A 21339-nucleotide genomic window follows, 5' to 3' on the forward strand; every position below is an offset into this window, starting at 1 on the left:
CAAACAAAACAATCCCTTACCAATACAAACAGAAACAGAAACAACCAAACAACAAAATATTCAGCGCGATGGGCCTCTTTATGAAGGATTTGACTAGTTAAATGATACTTCTGTCATAAGATTAGATTGGAATGGATTGGATTTATTCCTTGATAGCGGGGTTTATAAAGCAAGTGTTCTCAAGCATTGACTTAAAGTTATGGTGAATTGCTTCTATTTCCTCTATTTTCAATTTGCATTTGCAATTTCATTCTCACTATCTATTATCTATCTTATAGTCTACCTCTTGGAATAATATTTTTATTCCAAGGTCTACCTACTTTGGTTTCATTTGTCACACCATCAGAGCAGGCAACCAAAAAGTAGGTGAGGAAAAAGTAGGCTAGGAGGTGTAGGAGTCGTGTTCACATGCGTTTTTTCTATTTTTAGATTTTGTGACGTTGGCCAATGAAAAATATGAACGTTGATGACGTTTGGGACTCTCCACCAATCACAGACTACGCGTTAACGAAAAAGGCAAAAGCTCAGCAATTTCTTTCATAGTGAAGAAGGACATGGTTATGGGAAGATCGTTATAGTCTGAAGGGTTTTACTTTGTAACAACTTAGGCATTTACCATCTGCCATGGCCGATACAGAAAAACAAGCTGAGGTTGAAAACAAGCCGGCAAGTGAGCAAAAAGAAGAACAAAAAGAAAAAAAAGTAATCGGTAAGTTTTCTACATTACAAAAGTATTTTCGTACTTTTCTTCACTTGTACTTGTGTTGGTTCGTTTGGGCATGGCGACATTCTTTGTGTTTGATATTTCAATTGATTGCTTAGTTACACAATGATTTCCACACGTGGATTACTGTTATTTGATCATTCATTTGTATTTTGTTCTTTTGCGTTTCAGCTACAGATGTGACCGGTACAGTAAAGTGGTTTAACGTCAAAAGTGGATACGGATTCATAAACCGGTAAGTTGAGGAAGAGGGCAACACCGCCCATGTTCGTGCTTGTGTGGAGCTTGTCTTATCCAAATATGTACTGAGATATCAGGTTTTTTTCAACTTTTATCTACACATAGTCAAGGAAGTGAAACATATTTTCCCAGAACGATTTGATTTTATTATTTTTGCCTTTGTTTTGAGTATTTTAATCATAAAACATGTCCACGTGGGTAACCAAGGACAAAGAACCGTAGAAACTGGGTCAATTTTCCAGAATGGGGTCAAGTCGTCTGGCCTGGTCATCTTTTAACTTATTCGTGTATTGTATCGCATGAAATTCTCCCTTGCAAATCTATTTAAGATTAGCTGGCATGTTCAGTGGTGGCACATGTAAGTCGTATTTCAATGTCTTTTATTTACGTTGTGGGATTGGCATTCATTCGGCTTTTTAGTTGAGACTGAGAACGTCAATGATGATTCATCATCGATTTAGGAGAGTGAGTCATGAGTCATCCGGTCTTTTTTACTTGATACACCTGATCGGAAATGATCATTAAATAAAAAACAAAACAAACGGAAGGCATAGCATTTGCCCCCAACCCCAAGCCAAACGAAGTAGGAATTAAAGTGGAGGCTAGAGACTAGAGAACCAATTATTACCTCAGCCCACATCTACAAGCACAAGTCTAGGTAGTAATAGGTACCGGTAGCCGGTAGACATCGCGTGAATTATCTTGTGATTTACAGCTTTTCCTTTTTACTGCTCTATTAATATTATTTGAAAATGAAACCAAAGTCCCCCTTTGCCTTTACTTTATATAATTTAAAGCCACTATTTTCCAGTTTAACAATCTGATGTGGGTGGTGTTTGATGGCGATGATGAAGGCGTGGTGGTGGTGATGGTTGTTGTGGAAGAGAAGAAATGTTATTGTTACTTAGTACTTAGACTTAATTCAGAACAATAACTTCATCTCTTCTACAACTGCCACATCATCTAAACCACCAAAAATCACCCACATCATCTTCATCATCTAGACCACCAAAAACCACCCACATCACTACCACCACCACCAATTATTAAACTACACTCGTAGCTTTTTTTGACATTCATATTGACAATTGTATTATGAATGTATGACTGACGAAATAATACCTGGATACCTCTGTATAGAGCTTTTAAACTTGTTGTAGTCTCCTTCGCTCCTCCTCATCTATTAATGATTGGACCAATTTTTATAATTGAACTTGTTTCCTAGGATGTTGCTTATCTCCTCCAACTCTGCTTTGAATTTATTCAAATTTTTTGCTGATACTGTTCCTTCTTTCATTTGTTTTAAAACGTTCTTTTTCCAGTTTCGTGCTGTTTCCTCGTGTCTGAATGTTCTTGTTTGGTTTAAAATATGCAAACAGTTTTGGTATAAATCAGAATCAGAGTGCTTTTAAGTAGGACTGGCTCTATTTCTTTGAAAATAAACTTGAACTCTTTTTCTCCGAATGGTGGCTAGCCTCCAGTAGCTGATGATTACGAACGTGATGTCAGTACAAAAGTTAATGCTCGGAGTGGACAGGGAATTCTCATGAATCATCAAGCGAGCGTTTTTTAGGTATATTGTTGACAAAGACAGATTTTATTTAAAAAGTTGTGCTATTGCGAATACTCCATGATGCGTTCACTTTTGCACTTCGCACTGCACTATCAAAGAGAGAACAGAAGTAAACCTAAATACAAGCCAAAGCTTCAAGATGGAAACTGAGGTTGAAAGACAGGATAGCACAAACTGACAAACTCAAGATAGAATTCTACAGAAAATTGAGAATAAAAGACAAGAGCGTCCAAGCACTGGCAAAAGAACTCTCCCCCCCGCCCCCCTCTCCCAAAAATGCATATCATATTCATCATTCACACAGACCCTTTTGCAAGTAACAGAAAAATATCTTGAACGGAAACCGTTCGGAGAAATAGAGATCAAGTTTATTTTCCTGAGCATTCAGAGAACTAGTCATTTTGTTAAAGTAGGTCTATGTAAATTTCACACATCTTTTTAACCTTAGATAGCCGAGATAATGCTGACTGCTAGTATCCTCCTCCTCTAGGTTCCATGCCTGGTCCAGGCTTCGGATACTGCATGAATTATCTCTCTCCATTCCTCCCTGTCTCTTGCTTTTTCAAACAGCTCTTGGATTGTTAGGTTGGTGAAGCCCTTCAGTTGGTCTATGAGTGTTTTTCTTTGTCTCCCCGGGCGCGTTTACCAGGTATTTTTCCACAACTTGCCAGGTATTCATTTTTATCTTTCCTTACTATGTGTCCGAAAAAGGATAGTTGTCGATCCGCTATTAAGGGCATTAGTTTCCTTTGTTGGTATGTTTGTTTTAGCACTTCTTCGTTCGTTTTGTGTGCAGTATACGATATTCTCTGCATCCTTCTCAAGCACCACATTTCAAAAGCTTCAATGTTCTTTTGTGTTTCTGCATTTGTAGTCCAGCTTTCGCATCCGTATAACAAGATTGGCCACACGTAGCACTTCAAGACTCGGAATCTAATCCCGAACGACATCTGTTTGTTTTTCAAAATGTTTCCCAGGTCCATGAAGGCCTGTTTGGCTTGAGTTATTCTTGCTGCTAGTATAGAATGCATTATTTTCTAATATTTCTCAAGAAGGTGGATGTCCACCCATCCTGATCCTTCTTCATTTTATAGAATAAAAGAGTTGTGACTGAGTGGTGGTGTCTTTAGACCTCTTATGTTGGGTAGGAGGTCATTTGCTACGCACTATCCCACTTTGTTTTCCGAGTTGCTTTCTGTCTTTGTCTTGGAAGCTGCTTTCTGTCTTTGTCTTGGAATGGGATTACTTGACTTGTCCTACCCTTGGCTGGGAGGGAAACGATCAAATGCATATAGTTTTTGGGAGAAGATGGTATTTATTTTTCCTTGTAAGTCATCTCTCTCCTATGTACTGATATATTTTTTTGTTTTTAATAATATAATATTGGTTCGTAAACATTTCAGTATACTCCTCTCAGTGAATACTGTGTTTGTCTCTTGGTGAAACTTTGGTGATCTCAAACTAAGTACACTGATGGTGTGCTCTTGGAATCTTGATCTGTTCCCTATTTGAGGCATTCCCCTATGCTTATCTTTTTCTGGTGTGCTTTCAACTTTCAACCCAAGTCTAGAATATTTGGCTGTCTCATTTTCTTCTCTTTTACTGATGTTGAGATGACTGCATGCTGTAGAACCTTTAAAAACTAAAAAAACCCAACTTAGACTTGTGATGGTTATAAAAGTAAAAGCATACTAAGATAAGCAAAACAGAATATTATATTGGTAAATTTTGGGTGGTTTGATAAAAAACAGGTTTTGACAACTATTACAGAGATTTTTTTGTAAAGAAAAACCCACATCTTGATAAATTACTGATCAACTTGCTGAAACTTGTAAATATTTGGAAGCCTTGTTTCGTCTTTAGAATACAATGACCAGTCAGGTCTGATATGGGTTCATTACTCTCTTCTAATAATGCTTAAGACAACTTAAAAATCATGTCTCTTGCATTAAGCGAACGGTTTTACAAAATTTATTGACTGAATCGGTCAAAAGCATATGTAGCATGTTGGGATTTGGATCAGTTTCATTTACCATTTATGTAACCACTAACTCATTAAAAATATTTGCATAGCGGCCAACTATTCTGATAAAATCGGGAATGTCCCAATTTGGCAATTGGATAAAAATTTAAAGAAATGGAAAATGTACTGTTTACGTGTATGAAAATGACTTGTATGTCTCAGGATTATGCTTTTTTGACAAGTTAATACATGGAAACGAAAAACTCTAAATCTAGTCCAATTCTGCTGGGTCATGACAGTATTGTGCGTTGGGTCCCTCGTTTTAGGGGGTACATTTGAGGGGACTCATGGGTGGTTGTACAAGTTTGACTATAGACTATAGATAAATATATTTAGGTCTATAATTTTGGGGGCCCTATTGCGTTCACGTTTACTGAGCAATTGGTATTGCCAGTAGCTTGTTTGATGCTTAGATGGCATAAAAGTTTTATGTTTAAATGTCTTACTCATAGTTTCCTCTATTTGTTTCATAGCTAACAATTATCCAATCTTTTTTTTTTTTTTTAAATTTCAGTGATGATACCAAAGAGGATGTTTTTGTTCATCAGACGGCCATTGTTAAGAACAACCCAAGAAAATATCTACGTAGTGTAGGAGATGGTGAGAAGGTGGAGTTCGATGTGGTGGAAGGTGAAAAGGTTAGTTTGGATCATTTCATTTATTGAAATAGTTTTAATGCTTAAGCGGGATGTGTGGGTTTTAAAATATTTTTTACAATTTTTATTTATTTTTGTTGTGGTGTGTGGGTGGGGGTGAAGTGGGTTTTTTAAAAAGATGGACCATACAGAAATTCTGTCTGGATATTACAAAAATTTGTGATTTAATTGCTTGATATATATGATGTTTACACCAATAATAGAATGTAACCAATTATGATCATTAAATGTCTGGAGTTATGTCAAATTATTGTAAGATCGCATTTAATTTTTATGGAAAAGATTAGCGGCCACTAAACAACCTTCTCAATAGAAACACCATTTCAAGCACTGTAAGATGTTTTTGAATTTTCTTATAACTTTTTTTATTTTTTTATATGTTTTTATGTATAGGGTAATGAGGCTGCCAGCGTGACTGGTCCAGGTAAAACCAATGTCCAGGGCAGCAAGTATGCTGCTGATAGACGCCGATACAGGCGTGGAGGAGGTGGTTGGTACCAGAATTACCGTGGCAATAACAACAGAGGAGGTGGAGGTGGACGGCCTAGACAGGTAATTATTTTTCTATTTTTTATAATTTTATTGTGCAAGGTGAGATCCAAGTCTTTATATTTTGAAATTGTTTCTTCTTACCTTTCGGTTATGATTTCATTATACAAATTAAACACTTAACAGGAATGGTAATTCAAAATTTATTTTGATTGCCCACACAAAGTCAGTATAGTTTGGCAGATATTTTTTTATTGTAAATCATATGTTTCATACTGCTATATTTTTTGTTTTAAATATTTATAAATGCAGACCTGCCTAGTACTACTCTCTTGCGTAAAATTACGCATTTTGGGTCTCAATTATGCAGTTTAATTCAAGGGTGCTCATACTCCATCCTTATATGAAATACAGATATACTATAACTCCAAACAAGACTATAACTCCAAACAAGACTTGCTGGTCATATATATGATTGTATACTAGATTTTTGTAAATCCTTGATTTACTGGTCAATTTATGGATTAGACACATTTTATTTTGCTTTTGGACATATTTTTGAAATTTGAATTAGGCAGGTCTGCCAGTAGGCAATTATTTACCTGTATTTGACCCATTTGTGTCGACAGGACCAACTACCAGGAGATTATGGTCATCGTGGCGGCCGTGGTCGTGGTGGTCCAAATCCGTACTACCAAACCCGCCGTTACTTTGGGGCACCGAGACGAGGCGGTGGAAGGCAGTATTTGGAGGTGAGTGTTACTGATTCTGTATTTCTTGAACCAATGAAATGTTAGGTTGATATGCTAGATTTTATGACCATGGCATCTGCTGTACTCTAGTAAAGGTTGTTGGATGAGTATATAAGGGTTCTAGTTTTTAATCGGGGTCTCTGAATTTTCTGTGAAATTATACATTTCCTTAACTTTTGTCTCATAGCTGCTAGTCTTCTTAAAAATTGTTCCTGTCCTCTAGTCTTCTAAGTTTTGTGTGCAAATGCATGGGTCTTATGGGCAGTCTTAAAGTCAACACGAAGATTACTCTTGGACCTACTTTTGCTGTTTCCACAGTTACTACATTTTTGGGAATTTGCACATATTTATTCTAAATCCATTTAACCCATCATCTTTATGGTGCTGAGGTAACCTGAAGGGATTCATAGTGATTACTTTAAAATAAAAGAATATTTAGAGTCCACCTTGATAATGCTAATGTTTTGTTTCCTGGTTTCAGGGTGAGGGCGAGTATGCTCTCCAGCGAGACCAAGGAGGTTACCGTCCTCCCCGCCGTCCATTCTACCGCAGGTTCTATGGCCCACCCCGTGGATACTTTGACGGTGGATATTACGGCTACCAGGGAGGTCCCCCACGAGGTTCACCACGAAGACGTGGTGCTGGCAGAGGGCGTGGAAGAGGATATCATAGAGGAGTGAGTATTTCTTTTCATTATACAGTGCAACCCCTGGATATTGACTGCCCAAGACTGGAAAACTTTCGTTATCCAGGGGTGTAATTATTCTGGGGTTTTCGAGATGGCAGAAAAAGGGGTGTGGTGAGACCCTTGTGAGTATAACGATGCAATGCTCAGACCAGTGCCTGTGATTATTGCCCTGTTGTATTACAAATGGTTTGTAGTTGTAATGGTGAGTATCAACCATAAGAACCTGGCAATTGTTGTCCATTTTAAAATGAGGCTGATTTAAACCAATTCAAACTTCAAAATGATTAATTGGGTGAATTACAAAGTTAGTCATCATCTGGTCATCACCGAAATGACAACTTTTCTCAAGGTAACCTCTTGCAAAGCCCTTTGAGTGTGATTTATAGAGAGCAAGAGGGAGGTGGTTTGGGTAGAATTCTATTTGGAAACTAGTCTGTCTTGTTTGTTTTTCTTTTTAATGTGACCCTAACATGATGATCTCGATTGTTTGATTGGCCCATATATCCAAAAAACATCTTTTTGTGCTATACTGACCGCCATGGGTGAAAGTTCGTCGGAAAAATCCGGTATGGCCGGATTTTTATTTTTGAAAAAGAGGTCTCGCCGTTTTTTTTTTGTCTGGCCGGAGTTCGAAAATGAAAAAAACCGGCAACTGTATAATGATATAATTAACCGCACTTCTGTTTTTTTCCTCTTATTGGTAGTTGCAGGATTTTTTTTTCTGAGCACCTGCCTTTGCAGGATTAATATCATTGAGTAACTTTCACCCATGCTGACCGCTTATCTTTTAAAAAATAAACACTGAGCAAACCAGTTGCATCATTATGATTTTACCCATTCCCATTTTTGAAAAAAATCTCTCACCTGATTTTTACACATGCATGAGGCCCTATTTTGATTCCTTTATTAATTATCTAGGCTTTATGGGGTTGCATAGAAATTTCTGATCACGCTTTTATTAAAATAGAGCTTTGTAATGATAGGAGATTCATAATCAAAGTGGTCAGTTTAAAAGGTTTCAAAATGTTGGAATTTGATGCCACGTGAATTTCAATTTAAATCCTTTCCAGATTGCCCAAATTCTGATTAGTTTCAACACTGACTTAACAGCGGAATTAGATTGTATTTTATCTGCAGGCCGCTCCAGTGATCTTTTCTCTAGACTCTTCCATTTGCTCCTGATGATAAGTAGAAGATTGTTGAAATATTTTCATTTTGCTTTTCAGTGGGTCTCTCCAGTTTCAGCCACTCATCTATTCTAAAAGATTATTTATTATGACGAGGGTGGAAATCTTTGCATCCAAGGTTGATACACATTTTTTTTTCTTGACATTCCAATTTTTTGTTTGTAGTCTTTGATAACTTTTGAGTGTCTTTTTTCTATTCACTTTTGCTCTAACAATTTTTATTCCTGATTTATAGAAAAGTTCATGATTCACACATCTGGGAATAACGCAGAGTATCTGACACTCATAACATTCTGTGAAAGTAAAAGATAGAGGACTAATGTATTCAGACCCATAACCACAACTGCTGGTGCAATGACCCTGCTGTTCAGGGGTTCAATGAAATGATTTCTAAATAACCAGCATAACTGGCCCTTCATTGATATTGATAACAAGTTTAAACTCAGGGTCCATGTGCCTTAATAGTTCATGACTGATAACTGCTCTTAAATAAATCTACAAGCAACTGTAGTATTCGTTGTATTAAATAGCTATATATATGTATATATACCAGGTGTAAATGAAAATTCTTGACGTATGTACTGAATGCAAAGTATACACCTGACATCAAAATATTATTTTCATCCTGTAACTAGATTTCATGTTTTAAAATAATCTTATTTGACAGAACCCTTATTCGAACATGTCAGTCGAAGATATCGCTTTAAAAAATTATACATCAGAGGGCTGTAATTGATTTCCTAAAAGGGAACAAGATTGATCCCAGGTGCAGTCAAGATTTTTTTTCGGGCCCCCCTGCCCACCCAGCAGTGAATGGGTAGCAGAGTCTGTCAGATTTGGTGGGAAGTACTTTCTGTGATAAGACTAGCGTCATGTCTAAAGGATAGCAAGCAATTGCTATTGTCCGTTACACGATATAGTAACTGAACTTTATGGAGCTGATATATTCATCTATTCAAGGAATTTGGGAGAGCATACATTGGTGTACAGGAGGTCACCAGTTGTGTCTTTGTCTTACTTATTCTCATGTGCTTTTAATAAATTGACTGTCCCTTTTTTTTCTTTTTACTGGTGCTGAAATGGCCTTAATGTGTCGCAAGCAGCGCCATTGTATCGTTAATAATGAAGTATACAAGACCTGTATTGTTTGTTATCTAAAGTCTTATGTTACATTTATACTGTTTCAGGTATAGATTTTTGGAATTTTTCTCCTTTTCTCTCTCACATGACTGACTAACTACGTTTCCCTTTTCAATATACTTTTTTTTTTTTGTGTTTGTCTTATCTCATTACGTTCAATCTCTTTCTGAGTATCTAGCTTTTGAAGCTTGCATGAGTTTCCAATTTCCAATTTTTGACATTATTTGGCTTCTTTGGGTTTCTGATAACTCAGGTGGTAGGGCACTCGCTTCATACACATAGGGACCTAGATCGACCCTTGGTGAATTCAATATTTTTTTCTGATCCCATTGTTCATCCAGCAGTGATTAGGTATCTGGGTCTGTTTTACTGGGTGAGAAGTACTTTGTGATAGACTAGTGTCCTATCCAAAGGGTGGCAATTGTCTGTTTCACTCTATAGAAACCGACTCCATGAGCCATGTGGCTCTGATGGACTACTCACATACTTTTGTAAACTAGAAACAGGTCAATCCATGAGTTGCTCTATCTGATTGTGTAGTGTTCAGGGGAGCTATTGGTTTTGGTTTTAATAAAGTGGTTTCTGCCTTGTTGCTTGCTGTCAGGACCATATTTTGGCATAATTCATAATTCTGGGCCAGATACTTGAAATTTCTGTATTGCCTTTGTGGGGCTTGTTTCCACATGCTTTTTCTTTGCAATTGTTTTTAATGTTGAAATTGATTTTGCTACTTATCAAAACAGTTAGTGCTTGTACAGAATGAGAAAATCAACCCATCAATTCATGTATTATGGTGAAAAGGCTTCTTACGTTTTTTATTTTTTTCATTTTCTTTTCTAGGATGCCCTTGGTTTAGAAGTTTTTATAAATGCCTCTAGTAAGTCTTTCTGTTTCCTTTTTTTCTTTTTCCAGAACCAGAGGAGGACAGACGACCAGAACCCTAAAGAGGAGGCCGGTAATGATAATGTAAAATCAGAAAGCTCTGGCACTGTAGAAAACAAGGAGGAATAGTGACCTGGTACCTCCTCAGAATTTTTGTGTGTGCTTTTTCCCTTGAATACCACCCTTCAGCTCGATGGAATACCAACTACTAAGTCTGAGCAGTTGATAGGCCAAATTAAGAGCTGGCTTTTTAGAATGTTTGTTTAAATCTTAAAGATCAAAATGTCAAATCTGTTTTACATGTTTAAGAACAACCTCAGTGTTTTGCTCTCTATTCAACAAGTTCTATCAGTTTTTGAAAATCTATGTAATTGGTAACTTGTTTGAAAGTGTCTCATTTTTGTTTAAAGAAAAGCAAGAAGTGAAGTATTGTTTTTATCGGTTTGTTACATGTTGTTGCTGTCTAAAAGGCAAAGGTTAGGTCATTGAGCACAATTGTTAACTATGCAATTTTTTTCAATTAGTATTATTTCCAACAAAGTACTTTTCACCTTTTGTACTTTTTAGGTTTGTATTTTTGAAACATGAGATTAATGTAATTAAAAAACGATTGCCATATTGTATTGATCAAAATTATTGAAATTAATTACTTGTTTTTCTTTGTTCAAAAATTGCATGTGCTTAATAAAACGGTTCTTGATAGGTTACTACACATTTTGTTTCTGCTTTGATTCTATGTTCTTACTGTATATGTGCTCTTTCAATTAATTTTTCTTGGGTGGGGACTTTTGACCTTCCTTTGTGCTCTGTTTTCTGAGTTGATATCTGTCTGTGTCTTGGAACCGGATTACTTGGTTTTGTTCTGGCCCTTGCTGAGAGGGAATCAGATTATTTTTTCCTTATAAATCATCTCTGTAATGTTCTTTATATTTCTTGGTTTGAATGTATGTGATTTGTAAACATTTAGTGTATTTTAGTGTATTCATGGGATCCTGTATTTGTGTCTCAATAAGACTTACAGGTGATCTCAATATAAATACATTGACAGTTTGCTCTTGGAATTAGATAACAGTAAAAACCGTTGTGATTTTGTTTAGTTTGACCGATACATTTTCCTCCTTTCTGACATTGCAATTATCACCACTGGGGGAGGGGGGGGGGGGGGGGGGGTTGTTCGTTCACTTTAACTAAAAAAAAAGTCAACTTGGTTTCCCCCTGATGTAGTACTGTAGTACTGCTTTGACGTGATAGCTCACGTTTTAATGAAATGGCTGGTTAGCAGAAGTAAAAGAAGAATAACATTTGTGGGAAAAGAGCTCTGCCTGGGTGGGGTCTTCTAACATTCCTATTTGGGCAGGAGGTCACTTGCTGTGTTTTCTATCTAGGATAATCTCCCATACCAGTTTTTCCTTTCTATGTTGTCTTAGTTGTGGGTTGAGATTGCTAGTAGTTTTTCCCCTGGTCCTGGGAGAAAGACAGTCAAATCCTTCATAGCGGGCCCCTTTGCTTTGTGCTTAGCTGGATGGGACCTTTAGGTAATGTCAAAATAGAAAAATTGATGGATTGTTCGTGGAATCGGATGTTCCTTGTTCGATTCACAACGCCACTATAAAAAAAAAAAGAAAGATGATAGAGGAAAGTTGTAGACGTATGAAGTTAACAGCAGCATGAAAAAAGATAAGGGGAATGGGTCAAATAGGGAACAGATGTATATTCCAAGAGCACACTATCAGCAGTATACTTGGGTATCAGATCACCTAAAAGTCTCACCCGTGCTCAAGATCCCACTAAAGGAATACACTCAAATGTTTACAAATCATATGTTATTAATAAAATAACATGATTTACAACCAAAAAGAAATATAATCTCCCAAAACACTATACATTGAACTGTTTCCCTCCCAGCCAAGGACTCAAGTAGTCTCATTCAACTGGGTGGGGTTCCTGACCTCCCATAGTGGGCAGGGGGGTACATACTGTGTTTTCTATCCCCCTTATATGTTTTCCAACATGCTTTCTGTCTTTGTCTTGGAATGAGATTACTTGATTTTGCCCTGGCCCTGGCCGGAGTCCTAGCTGGGAGGGAAACAGCCAAATGCATAGTTATTGTTTTGGGAGATGATATTTTTTTCCTTGTAAATCAACTCTGTTATGCATTATTATATTACATTATTTGTTATTTTGGACGTATAATGTAAGCATTTGAGTGTATTCCTCTTTGTTGGATTTTGTGCTTGTGTCCGGATGAAACATCGGTGATCTCAAACTAAGTACAATGGTGGTATGCTCTTGGAATCTACATCTGATTCCTGTTTGTTCCCAGTTCCCCTTTGTCTTACTTTTTCTTTGGTGCTTTAATTGTAATTCTAGAACTTTTTACTATCCCATTTTCTTCCTTTTTACTGGCGCTGATATAACCTAAATGTGTTGCAAGCGCCGTAAAACCCTTAAAAACAGTCTCATTCAAAGACAAAGCAATTGGAAAACCGGTACAGGGGGATAGAAGACGGAGCAAGTAGGCTCCCACTCCCTGCCCACTATGGGAGATCAGGAACCCAACCCGGTTACCTAGCTCTCCGTTGCCTTTAGCTGTAGGCTTACGGGAGCATAATGAGGGCTAGTGCATTGTGTACAGGGATATATTAAGTGGGTTTCAGCCACTGTACTTGTGTTAATTTCCATATTGAGGATCAATAACGTCTTATCTTGTAATCATCAATAAAAGAAATGGGTTTTGTATACAATTTCCTGTGCCTGTATTGAAATTAAGACCCTAAAAGAACAAAAAAAGAAAAGAAAAACTCAAAAAGAGTAAAAATAGGAGTAGGAGGTGGCAGCTCTGTGTAGTAGTAATAGTCTTTTCGAGCCAGAGTTTATCTAATATTGCAGCATTCAATTAAAAGGACAGTGATGGTTGCTTAAAGCAATGCTTTGGATGAGACATTACCATCGCAAAGCACCATCTACTAGATCCAAACCCAGGGGGATAAAAAAAATATCTAGACTGCACCTGCTACTACTAATCCCTATCATATAGCTTTTGGGACCCCCTCTGCAGTCCAGTATCAAATTGAGAGTAATTATTGCTTTTGATTTGGCAGTGACAAAGAGGAAAATGATTGACATTACAAACTTTTTTTGGTGATTTAATTTTTTTTTCTATTTTTCTTTAACCGTTTTCAGTTTAATCAGTTATTGCTGTGTCAAAATACCACATGAATCATTTGTTCGAGATATCTGATGAATTTAGGAGATAACCATATATTGATGATGGAGAGAAAATCTAAACAAAGAGTTGAGCCATATTTGAGATTTTCATAAATTTTAATTTAACGCGCATTAAATTGTTAGGATTTGAGTGCAGACTGGGCAGGTCACCCAAATGTTACCATTACCAAATTTTATGTTTGATATTCTACAATTAAATCACTTGCGGCTATGTGGTCTAGTGATATGACACTCGCCTTCAGATCAGAAGGTCCTGGGTTTAAGTCCCAATCTGAATGGTGCATAGTTGGGTCCTTGGAAAAGGCTCTTTACTCACATCCTCTCACATTACTGCTGTCATGGCAGTTTTTTTTGCATCGCTTGCGGCAGCAAAAAATGGCAAAAAATCGCTGATTTGCATTGCGGCCACAAAATTTGCAAATTTTTGCAAATTTTAGAGTTTGCAAAAAAATTTCTTTTAAAATTTAGTGGGGACGGACCTGTGCTTGTGTCAGGATGAAACGGATAATCTCAAAATAAGTATACTGATAATAGCGTGTTCTTCCTTTTTCTTGGGTTCTTTAATTGTAATTCTAGAACTTTTTACTAAATCCCATTTTCTTCCTTTTTACTGGTACTGATATGACCTTACATTTGTTGCAAGCGCCGTAAAAACCTAAAAAACAAACAAATGCCTTTCTCTTTCATGAACTAATTATGGGTTTTTAGGAAAATTAATCGCAAATGTTTGCAAATTTTGCTGTTTTTAGCTTGCAAAATTTGGGATTTAAAAAAAAAACAAACCGCCATGTCAGATTACTCGGGTGTAAAAATGAGTGCCTGGTCATTAACAGCATTGTCCCTGTTGGACAAAATTGTAATATCGCCTAACAGGCATCATGTCTCGTCCTACATTTTAAGTGTTGCTGTTAGCCAGGGGCCCTTTATAAAGTGCTTTGAGCATGTTATTTTGGATCTTGCTCTGAATAAAAGCTCAAGTTTTTTTTTTTATTAGAGAGATCTCCATGCTGCATTGTGCAATACATTGGTGGAAACTGTAGTATTAAAAAAATGAGCCAACATCTTTATGCCAATATCAATAGAATTTATTTTTTATGTTTTTACTATAATTTTATTCATTTTACGGCACTAGCAACTTTAGTAGGTCATTTCAGTGTCAGTAAAAAGGAAGATTACGGAGGGACAGTTGTGGATTTGAAGTTATTTGTTTGTTTTTAAGTTAACGGCGCCTGCAACACATATAGGTCATTTCAGCGCCATTAATAAGGAAGAAAATGAGACCGTAAATGGTTCTAGAATTACAATGAAAGCACCCAAGATAGGGTACAGGTAAGACAAAGGGGAATTGGTTCAAATTGGAAACGTGTAGATTCCAAGAGCAAACTATCAAAGTACTTAGTTTGAGATCACCTAAAAATGTCATCCAGGCACAAACACAGATCCCCACTAAGAGGAACGCACTCAAATGTTTAAAAATAATATAATATATTTATGTAAAACCAAAATAATGCAGTGCATAACAGTAACAGAGATGATTTACAAGACGAAAAATATCTTCTCCCAGAACTCAACCTATACATTTGACTGATTTCCCTCCCAGACAGGGTTTCCAGCTAGGGCCAGAGCAAAACCAAGTAATCTCATATTCCAAGACAAAGACAGCATGTTGAAAAATATATAAGGAGATAGAAGACACAGTAAGTGCCTCCCTGCCCACTATGGGAGGTTTGGAACCCCACCCAGTGATCTGAAGTTAAAAGTACCAAAAAAAAATGCAGGAAAAGGGGACTGGTTCAAATAGAGAACAGATTCCACAATCGATCCATCAATGCGCCTATTTTGACATTACCAACAACAAGTGCCATCAACGCACCAGCAAAGGGTTCCACTATGAAGGAAACGCTCAAATGTTTACAAACTGCAATATATTAAAAACTAATAATAATTGTAAAAATTACATTACAGAGAAATGATTCTCATTGGGGAAAAATATCATCTCTCAAAAAAGGAACAACACATTTGACTGCTTCCCCCTCAGTTAAATATAATTCCCAATTATTCATCCCCATGGGGAAATTTATCTTTGGGTTCTATTCCAAGGGAAGACTGGAATAACCCAGGCGTCAACTGCAGTATAGGGATGCAAAGTGAACTAGGGTGAGGTGACTTGCTTAAGGCCACACAACCGAACTCAGTACTTTTCGGGTATGAAGCAAAGACAGGACCACTGAGCCATGCTGCTCACCAGAACCAGGACGAAAACGGAGCAAACGTAACCCAGAACAAAGTCAAAGACAGAGAGCAACATGGAAAGGGAAAACAAATATGGGGGATCGAAGTCACAGCACATTACCTCTTTGCCCACCTTGGGAGGTCAGGAGACACCACCCAGGATTTAATATTAAGATTTGGTACATAATTTGTAACAGCAATTCAATTTGACAGATATTTTATTCATTATTGAGATTCATTGAATAATTCAAAGCTTTTGAAAAGACGAGGAGATTGACTATTGATATCCAACAAACAGAATATCAAATAGATTTTATTTTTCTTTCCGACGCAGAGGCGTATATTGTGCATGAATGATCTTGTTTGTTAAAATAGGCTGATTTTTCTCAATGTGTAATATTCCTACAACGCTCGATCACTGCCAGCTGACACCGAGGAGGTACAACAGCATTTTTATGAACCACTGTTACTGTTAGTTCAAAATTAGCATGGATTTGGTTATATGGAAAACTGACCTTACAAAGAGCATCACAAGAAATCATATTATTGTGACACATTTCCCAAGCTGTAAAGAGTTGCATAAAATTTTTAAAAAATAATTTTAAAATGGGTTTAATTGAGTTTAACATCATGACTAAAGGAAATTATAGCAGTATCAATTCATAAAACATGATCAAAAAGTCGCCTTAATGCCAATTTTCAGATTTTGTGTGTATATCTTTTGGTGTTCAAATTCAAAGTCTTGTTCAATTAAGTGGATATCAGTTGTGAAAATGAGACATGTTATTTACTTCTTATTCTTACATCGCTTTTATACTCATTGTCATTTTTTTTTTTTAAATTTATTTTGCTAGCTCTTTAGACTCAGCAGCTCATAATAACAATGGTGATCTGACTGTTATCATTTTTTTTGGTTTTTTTTGTTGTTGATAGGCTGTTTTTTACATTTTTAAAAAACACCAAGCAAAGAATGAGTAGTTGGGTCCTTTTACATTTGGTGAAAATAAAAGGTGGCGTGGAGAGGAACTGCTCTCAATCTACAATATTAGGTCCTTTCTTTCCAGTTTTAATAATACACACATAACATACATTGGACATGGGAATCATCTATTTACCCGTTGTTAACTGCAATGACTAGTAGAAATTTAATTCATTCTAATGTTTAAAGGCGAAAAAAAAAATGATAGGCCTCAACTTTCTAACATTGTACTAATTATTTCACAGTTTAAAAAAAAAAGATTAATAAAGCAATACTTCAGCATTGTTGTACATAAACATTTAATAGGTATAAAGATAAATGTAAAATTTATAGCTATTTAGAGACAGCTATCAAATAATGACATCCATTTACAAACATTTCATGCCCTTCCGATATAAAATCCGATTGTTGAAACTTCACATCCCTTCATGACATCTACTCCTGATCTGATTCCAAATGAAATTTTTTATCTTCCCCAACCTAAAAGAATGGTCATTATTGAAGCTGTGGAATAGTATCACCTAGTGTATATGACATAAAATAACTATTTTAATTTATTAGTGACCTTCATTTGTTATGAGAAAGCTCCAAAAAAAAACAAAAAACACAATATATAATTTTACTACTTAGTTCTTTTATTTTATATATAAAAGATAAAAGTGAAGAAAGAAACCTACACCTCTCATCGTGTATTCATTTTAATGAAGTCTTCGGAAAAAAGACAATTAGAAAAAAAAAATTAGATGTAACATCTCCTTTCCACTTTTTCTATATTAAAATTAGGGTACTAGAAATAGTTATCCGACCATTTTATGACACAGTGCACAAACAATAACACGTTGCTACCGAGTAATGACGTAGATCACTGAGTGACGAATTCTTCAATCCATACCATTATCATGAACAAATTTTAATTTTAAAAAATATAATAGTTAACTGTTTATTTAATAATTAAGCCTTTATGAAATGGATGAAGCAAAACGACTGACACACATGGAAAAGATCATTATTAACGTTTTGTGTGATTTTGAAGATTTACCATCAACTTCTGGATATGGCTTACCAAAACCTAAAAGGGAATTGTCTCTTTTTTTCAAAAAGATGATTTTATCTGATACTTAAAACTTTATTATCAATATGTTGTCCTTCAGAGCCATTCAGCCTATGGAGCCAGAGTTTATCCTGGTTTCTATAGTGTGAAATGGACAATAGCAATTGCTTGCTATCCTTTAAATAGGATGATATTCTATCGCAAAGTACTTTCTGCCAAATCTAACAGACTCAACTACCCATTCACTGCTGGGTACAAAGGGGGGTCAGAAAAAAATATTGACTGCACCTGGGATCGATCTCAAATGCTCTACCAACTGAGCTATCGGGACCCCCATGGAGACATATATAGAAAAAAAATTCCGTCACCCATAATTAGCATGTAGTAATGCGATGTGTGCAGATATAATATGCAGAAAAGTGATGGCTATTGTATTGGTAAAAAATCATCACTTCTGATAAAAACTTCGAAAAATTGAGAATGTATAACACATTGCCCTTCCTATATCAAAAACATACTATTTCCCTCTCTAATCCAGCTTTTCATCTACACTGAGAGATATTGAAAAGTATTCAATTTTGAAAATCATGGACCTACGACTATGGGTTTCAGTGAGTTTGTATTCAATTTGTGGGAACCATGTAGAACATGTGTTAATTAGCGATTTTCTCACCCTTCCTTCCTACAATTGATTTAAGTCAAAATTTCTTACTTGTTATGGCTTTTTTAAATGTTACAGGGATTCAGGTTAGTTTTAATTTTTCATAAACTTTTGAGCTGGAAAAAAAAGATTAAGTCTCGATGAAGAGCAAAACATTCATGGAGAATGCTGGATCATTTTCAAATGGCAACTGCAATCTTGTGATTTGGCATCTGTGCCTGTTCTGTAAGCCAGAGATTACACGTTCATGATCTCAATCATACATAGGGCCACAATTAACAGAAGCTTATAGACACAGGAGAATGGAAAATGAGTAAAGCAGCACTTTTGCTGCCATTCCTGCAGTGGACAGGTGTACTCTGCTCAGATGAATCGAATTCTGTTTGAATGCCGAACATGAGTTTGGAGGCGAGAACTGTTCAACAAGTAAGCAGACTGTATTTGATGTGTTAAAAGTGCAATTTTTTCGACAACGAATACACAATAGGTGCCTACAAGATCTTTTTAAAAATCAAGTCTAAATCTGATGTGTTAAAATTGCATGTTTTTGTATAATAAATGTTTGTTTGTTTGTTGCTTTAGGTCTCTTCCAACACACTTGAGGTTATATGAGAGACCGCTGAAACAAAAAAACAAGCAATCTAACAAAAATAGTACAAATGTCAATCAAAATCATAACCTAAAGATATCATAAGCTAAATTATAAATAACCAAGAACAAACAGGCAGAGGATTTACAGGAAAAAAAATATCCCCTGTCAAAAATACAATCACAAACCAAAGAAGCAGGATAGGCTAGTAAAGAGAAGAAGAAACGACATCACTATCGGATTGTACACCCATGCGAACATCATAGGTATATGATTCAAGGGTGATGCTCCCATCCAACCACCCGCTAATAAATGTAACAGCCTATTTAAAGAGTTCATATAATAGTCACTAAACACAAAATCTACATCTTGGATTCAATAGTTGTTGCACCGGATCATATTTTAAAGACCTGAACAAGTGTGGATGATCATATTTTACGACATTCGATATTAAAAAATGTTGTTTGTTTTTTGTTTTTAAGGGTTTTACAGCGCTTGCAACACATTTAGGTTATATCAGCGCCAGTAAAAAGGAAGAAAATGGGATAGTAAAAAGTTATAGAATTACAATTAAAGCACCCAAGAAAAAGTAAGACATAGGGGAACTGGGAACAAATAGAGATCAGATGTAGATTCCAAGAGCATACCACCGATGTACTTAGTTTGAGATCACCTAAAAGTCTCATCCAGACAAGCACAGGTCCCAACTATGAGGAATACACTCAAATGTTTACCAATAATATAATATAACATCTAAACTCAACATAATGCAATGCATAACAGAGAGATGATTTACAAGGAAAAAAATATCATCTCCCAAAACTATAACTATACATTCGACTGTTTCCCTCCCAGACAAGGAGCTCCGGCAAGGATCAGGACACAACTAAGTAATCTCATTCCAAGACAATGACAGGAAACAATTGGGAAACGGGTATGGGGGGATAGAAGACACAGCATGTACCTCCCTGCCCACTATGGGAGGTCAGGATCCCCACCCAGTTAAAAAATGTTGACTGATAAGAAATCAACATTTCATTGAGGATTAACTAGATCTTAACTTCAGGATAAAGAAAGAATAAAAATTATTTGCTTTGTGAAAGAATCAATATTCAAAATTAGGATAATTGAACTGACATGCAGATGTCAACGATGGTATGAATTAGTGATGCCAAGCCACATTATGATGACAATTTTCTGATCCTCATCATACCAAAACTGCCTGGTTACCAATCTGAATCCTATTTTAATAAAATTAGTATTGAACCACAAACATTTACACCTGCTTATTCTGCCATTAGTAATGGTGCCATGAACGACAAATGAAAAGGAAAAGTGGGCTACGAACAAAAAAGCATCAAGTGATCAACTAACTTATCCCTTTTAGGTGTAATGCAATCCCTTTGACATTCCATGGTGGAATGTGGATTTTCCATCAAATAAATGTTCAACGTAAACATGAAGTTCTAGTGTTGTTCAAGTAAGCAAATTGAGGATGAACAGTAGAGTTCAAGGAAAAAACAAACAACTTAAGTGCCAAAAGTGACCTTTGAACTTTGGTCACCAGAGGTTACATTCAACTTCTTGACGACTCAGCCACCTCACTACCCTGTTCTTAAAAAAAAATGCATGTTCATAATACTTCCATTCAATTGTAAAATAATGAAACTCTTGTGTTGAAAGATATGCAAATAGAATCAATATTCTTACACAACAATATCAATTGGGCAGACAGAGAGTAAGTCAATGAACAAAGGGAGGGAATGGTAAGGATCTGTACCTGCGATTAAGTGTTAATTCATGAAAGCTGTTATAAAACTGGTTAGGATGTAACATTTTATCATTATTTATAATTAATGACTACATTCCTAAGCATGTCTTTTTAAATAAAGTATGATTGAACTTACACTTTCATAGGTATTATCATGACCAATAAAAGTTGCATATATATCAATTCAAATGAGTTGAAATAAGCATAGGTGTACTAATTTGATTGCATTGATTAATATTTGCATCATCAAAATTATTATTTACAATAATCACAAAACCGTTTCTCGTAAAAAGACATAGTTCGAAGACAAGGTTAGAAGACTGTTCTGAATTGTTTTCCAGGCAGTAAATCCTTTTGAGTACGTCCATGATTGTGACTTTAGATGACAGTGAGAGAATACCTGTCACAATGCTTCTAAGTCAACATGACGAATTTCTGGATGTTTGCTCTGTAAATAAAGAGAAAAGAAAAAAA

General features: G+C 36.0%; 2 protein-coding genes across 4 annotated transcripts in view; one reads left to right on the forward strand and one right to left on the reverse strand.

Moving 5' to 3' along the window:
• Positions 1–496: 496 nt before the first annotated feature.
• On the forward strand, positions 497–11064 carry LOC144971278 (Y-box factor homolog). 2 transcript variants are annotated; one of them, XM_078911890.1, is made up of 8 exons: positions 501–709; positions 896–959; positions 5075–5198; positions 5610–5768; positions 6335–6457; positions 6939–7133; positions 8372–8450; positions 10385–11064. In XM_078911890.1, exons 1-7 carry the CDS (start codon positions 625–627, stop codon positions 8405–8407), a joined length of 786 nt encoding a protein of 261 aa, XP_078768016.1. In that variant the 5' UTR covers positions 501–624; the 3' UTR covers positions 8408–8450; positions 10385–11064. The 2 variants fall into 2 exon arrangements, with proteins under 2 accessions (XP_078768015.1, XP_078768016.1); XM_078911889.1 differs by lacking the exon at positions 8372–8450 and having other exon boundaries at positions 497–709.
• Positions 11065–16014: 4950 nt separating this feature from the next.
• LOC144971277 (proton-coupled zinc antiporter SLC30A9, mitochondrial-like) overlaps positions 16015–21339 on the reverse strand; it is a 29463-nt gene continuing 24138 nt past the window's right edge. Inside the window, exon 18 of one of the 2 annotated variants that reach the window (XM_078911887.1) lies at positions 16015–21313. In XM_078911887.1, coding sequence (XP_078768013.1) covers positions 21269–21313 — 45 coding nt within the window. In that variant the 3' untranslated portion in view covers positions 16015–21268. The remainder of the gene's footprint in view (positions 21314–21339) is intronic. The other variant, XM_078911888.1, reaches the window with a different exon arrangement.

The sequence above is a fragment of the Berghia stephanieae genome, chromosome 4 (assembly GCF_034508935.2).
Source record: "Berghia stephanieae isolate SIO BIC M18660-M18661 chromosome 4, UCSD_Bste_1.3, whole genome shotgun sequence".
Classification (NCBI taxonomy): Eukaryota; Metazoa; Mollusca; class Gastropoda; order Nudibranchia; family Aeolidiidae; genus Berghia; species Berghia stephanieae.

Bases quoted from the DNA above. Each gene is read 5' to 3' on its own strand.
- LOC144971278 (XM_078911889.1), top strand. From the start codon at position 625: ATGGCCGATACAGAAAAACAAGCTGAGGTTGAAAACAAGCCGGCAAGT. The intron at 710-895 runs GTAAGTTTTCTA...TTTGCGTTTCAG, and splicing joins AAAAGAAAAAAAAGTAATCG to CTACAGATGTGACCGGTACA. The intron at 7,134-10,384 runs GTGAGTATTTCT...TTCTTTTTCCAG, and splicing joins GAAGAGGATATCATAGAGGA to AACCAGAGGAGGACAGACGA.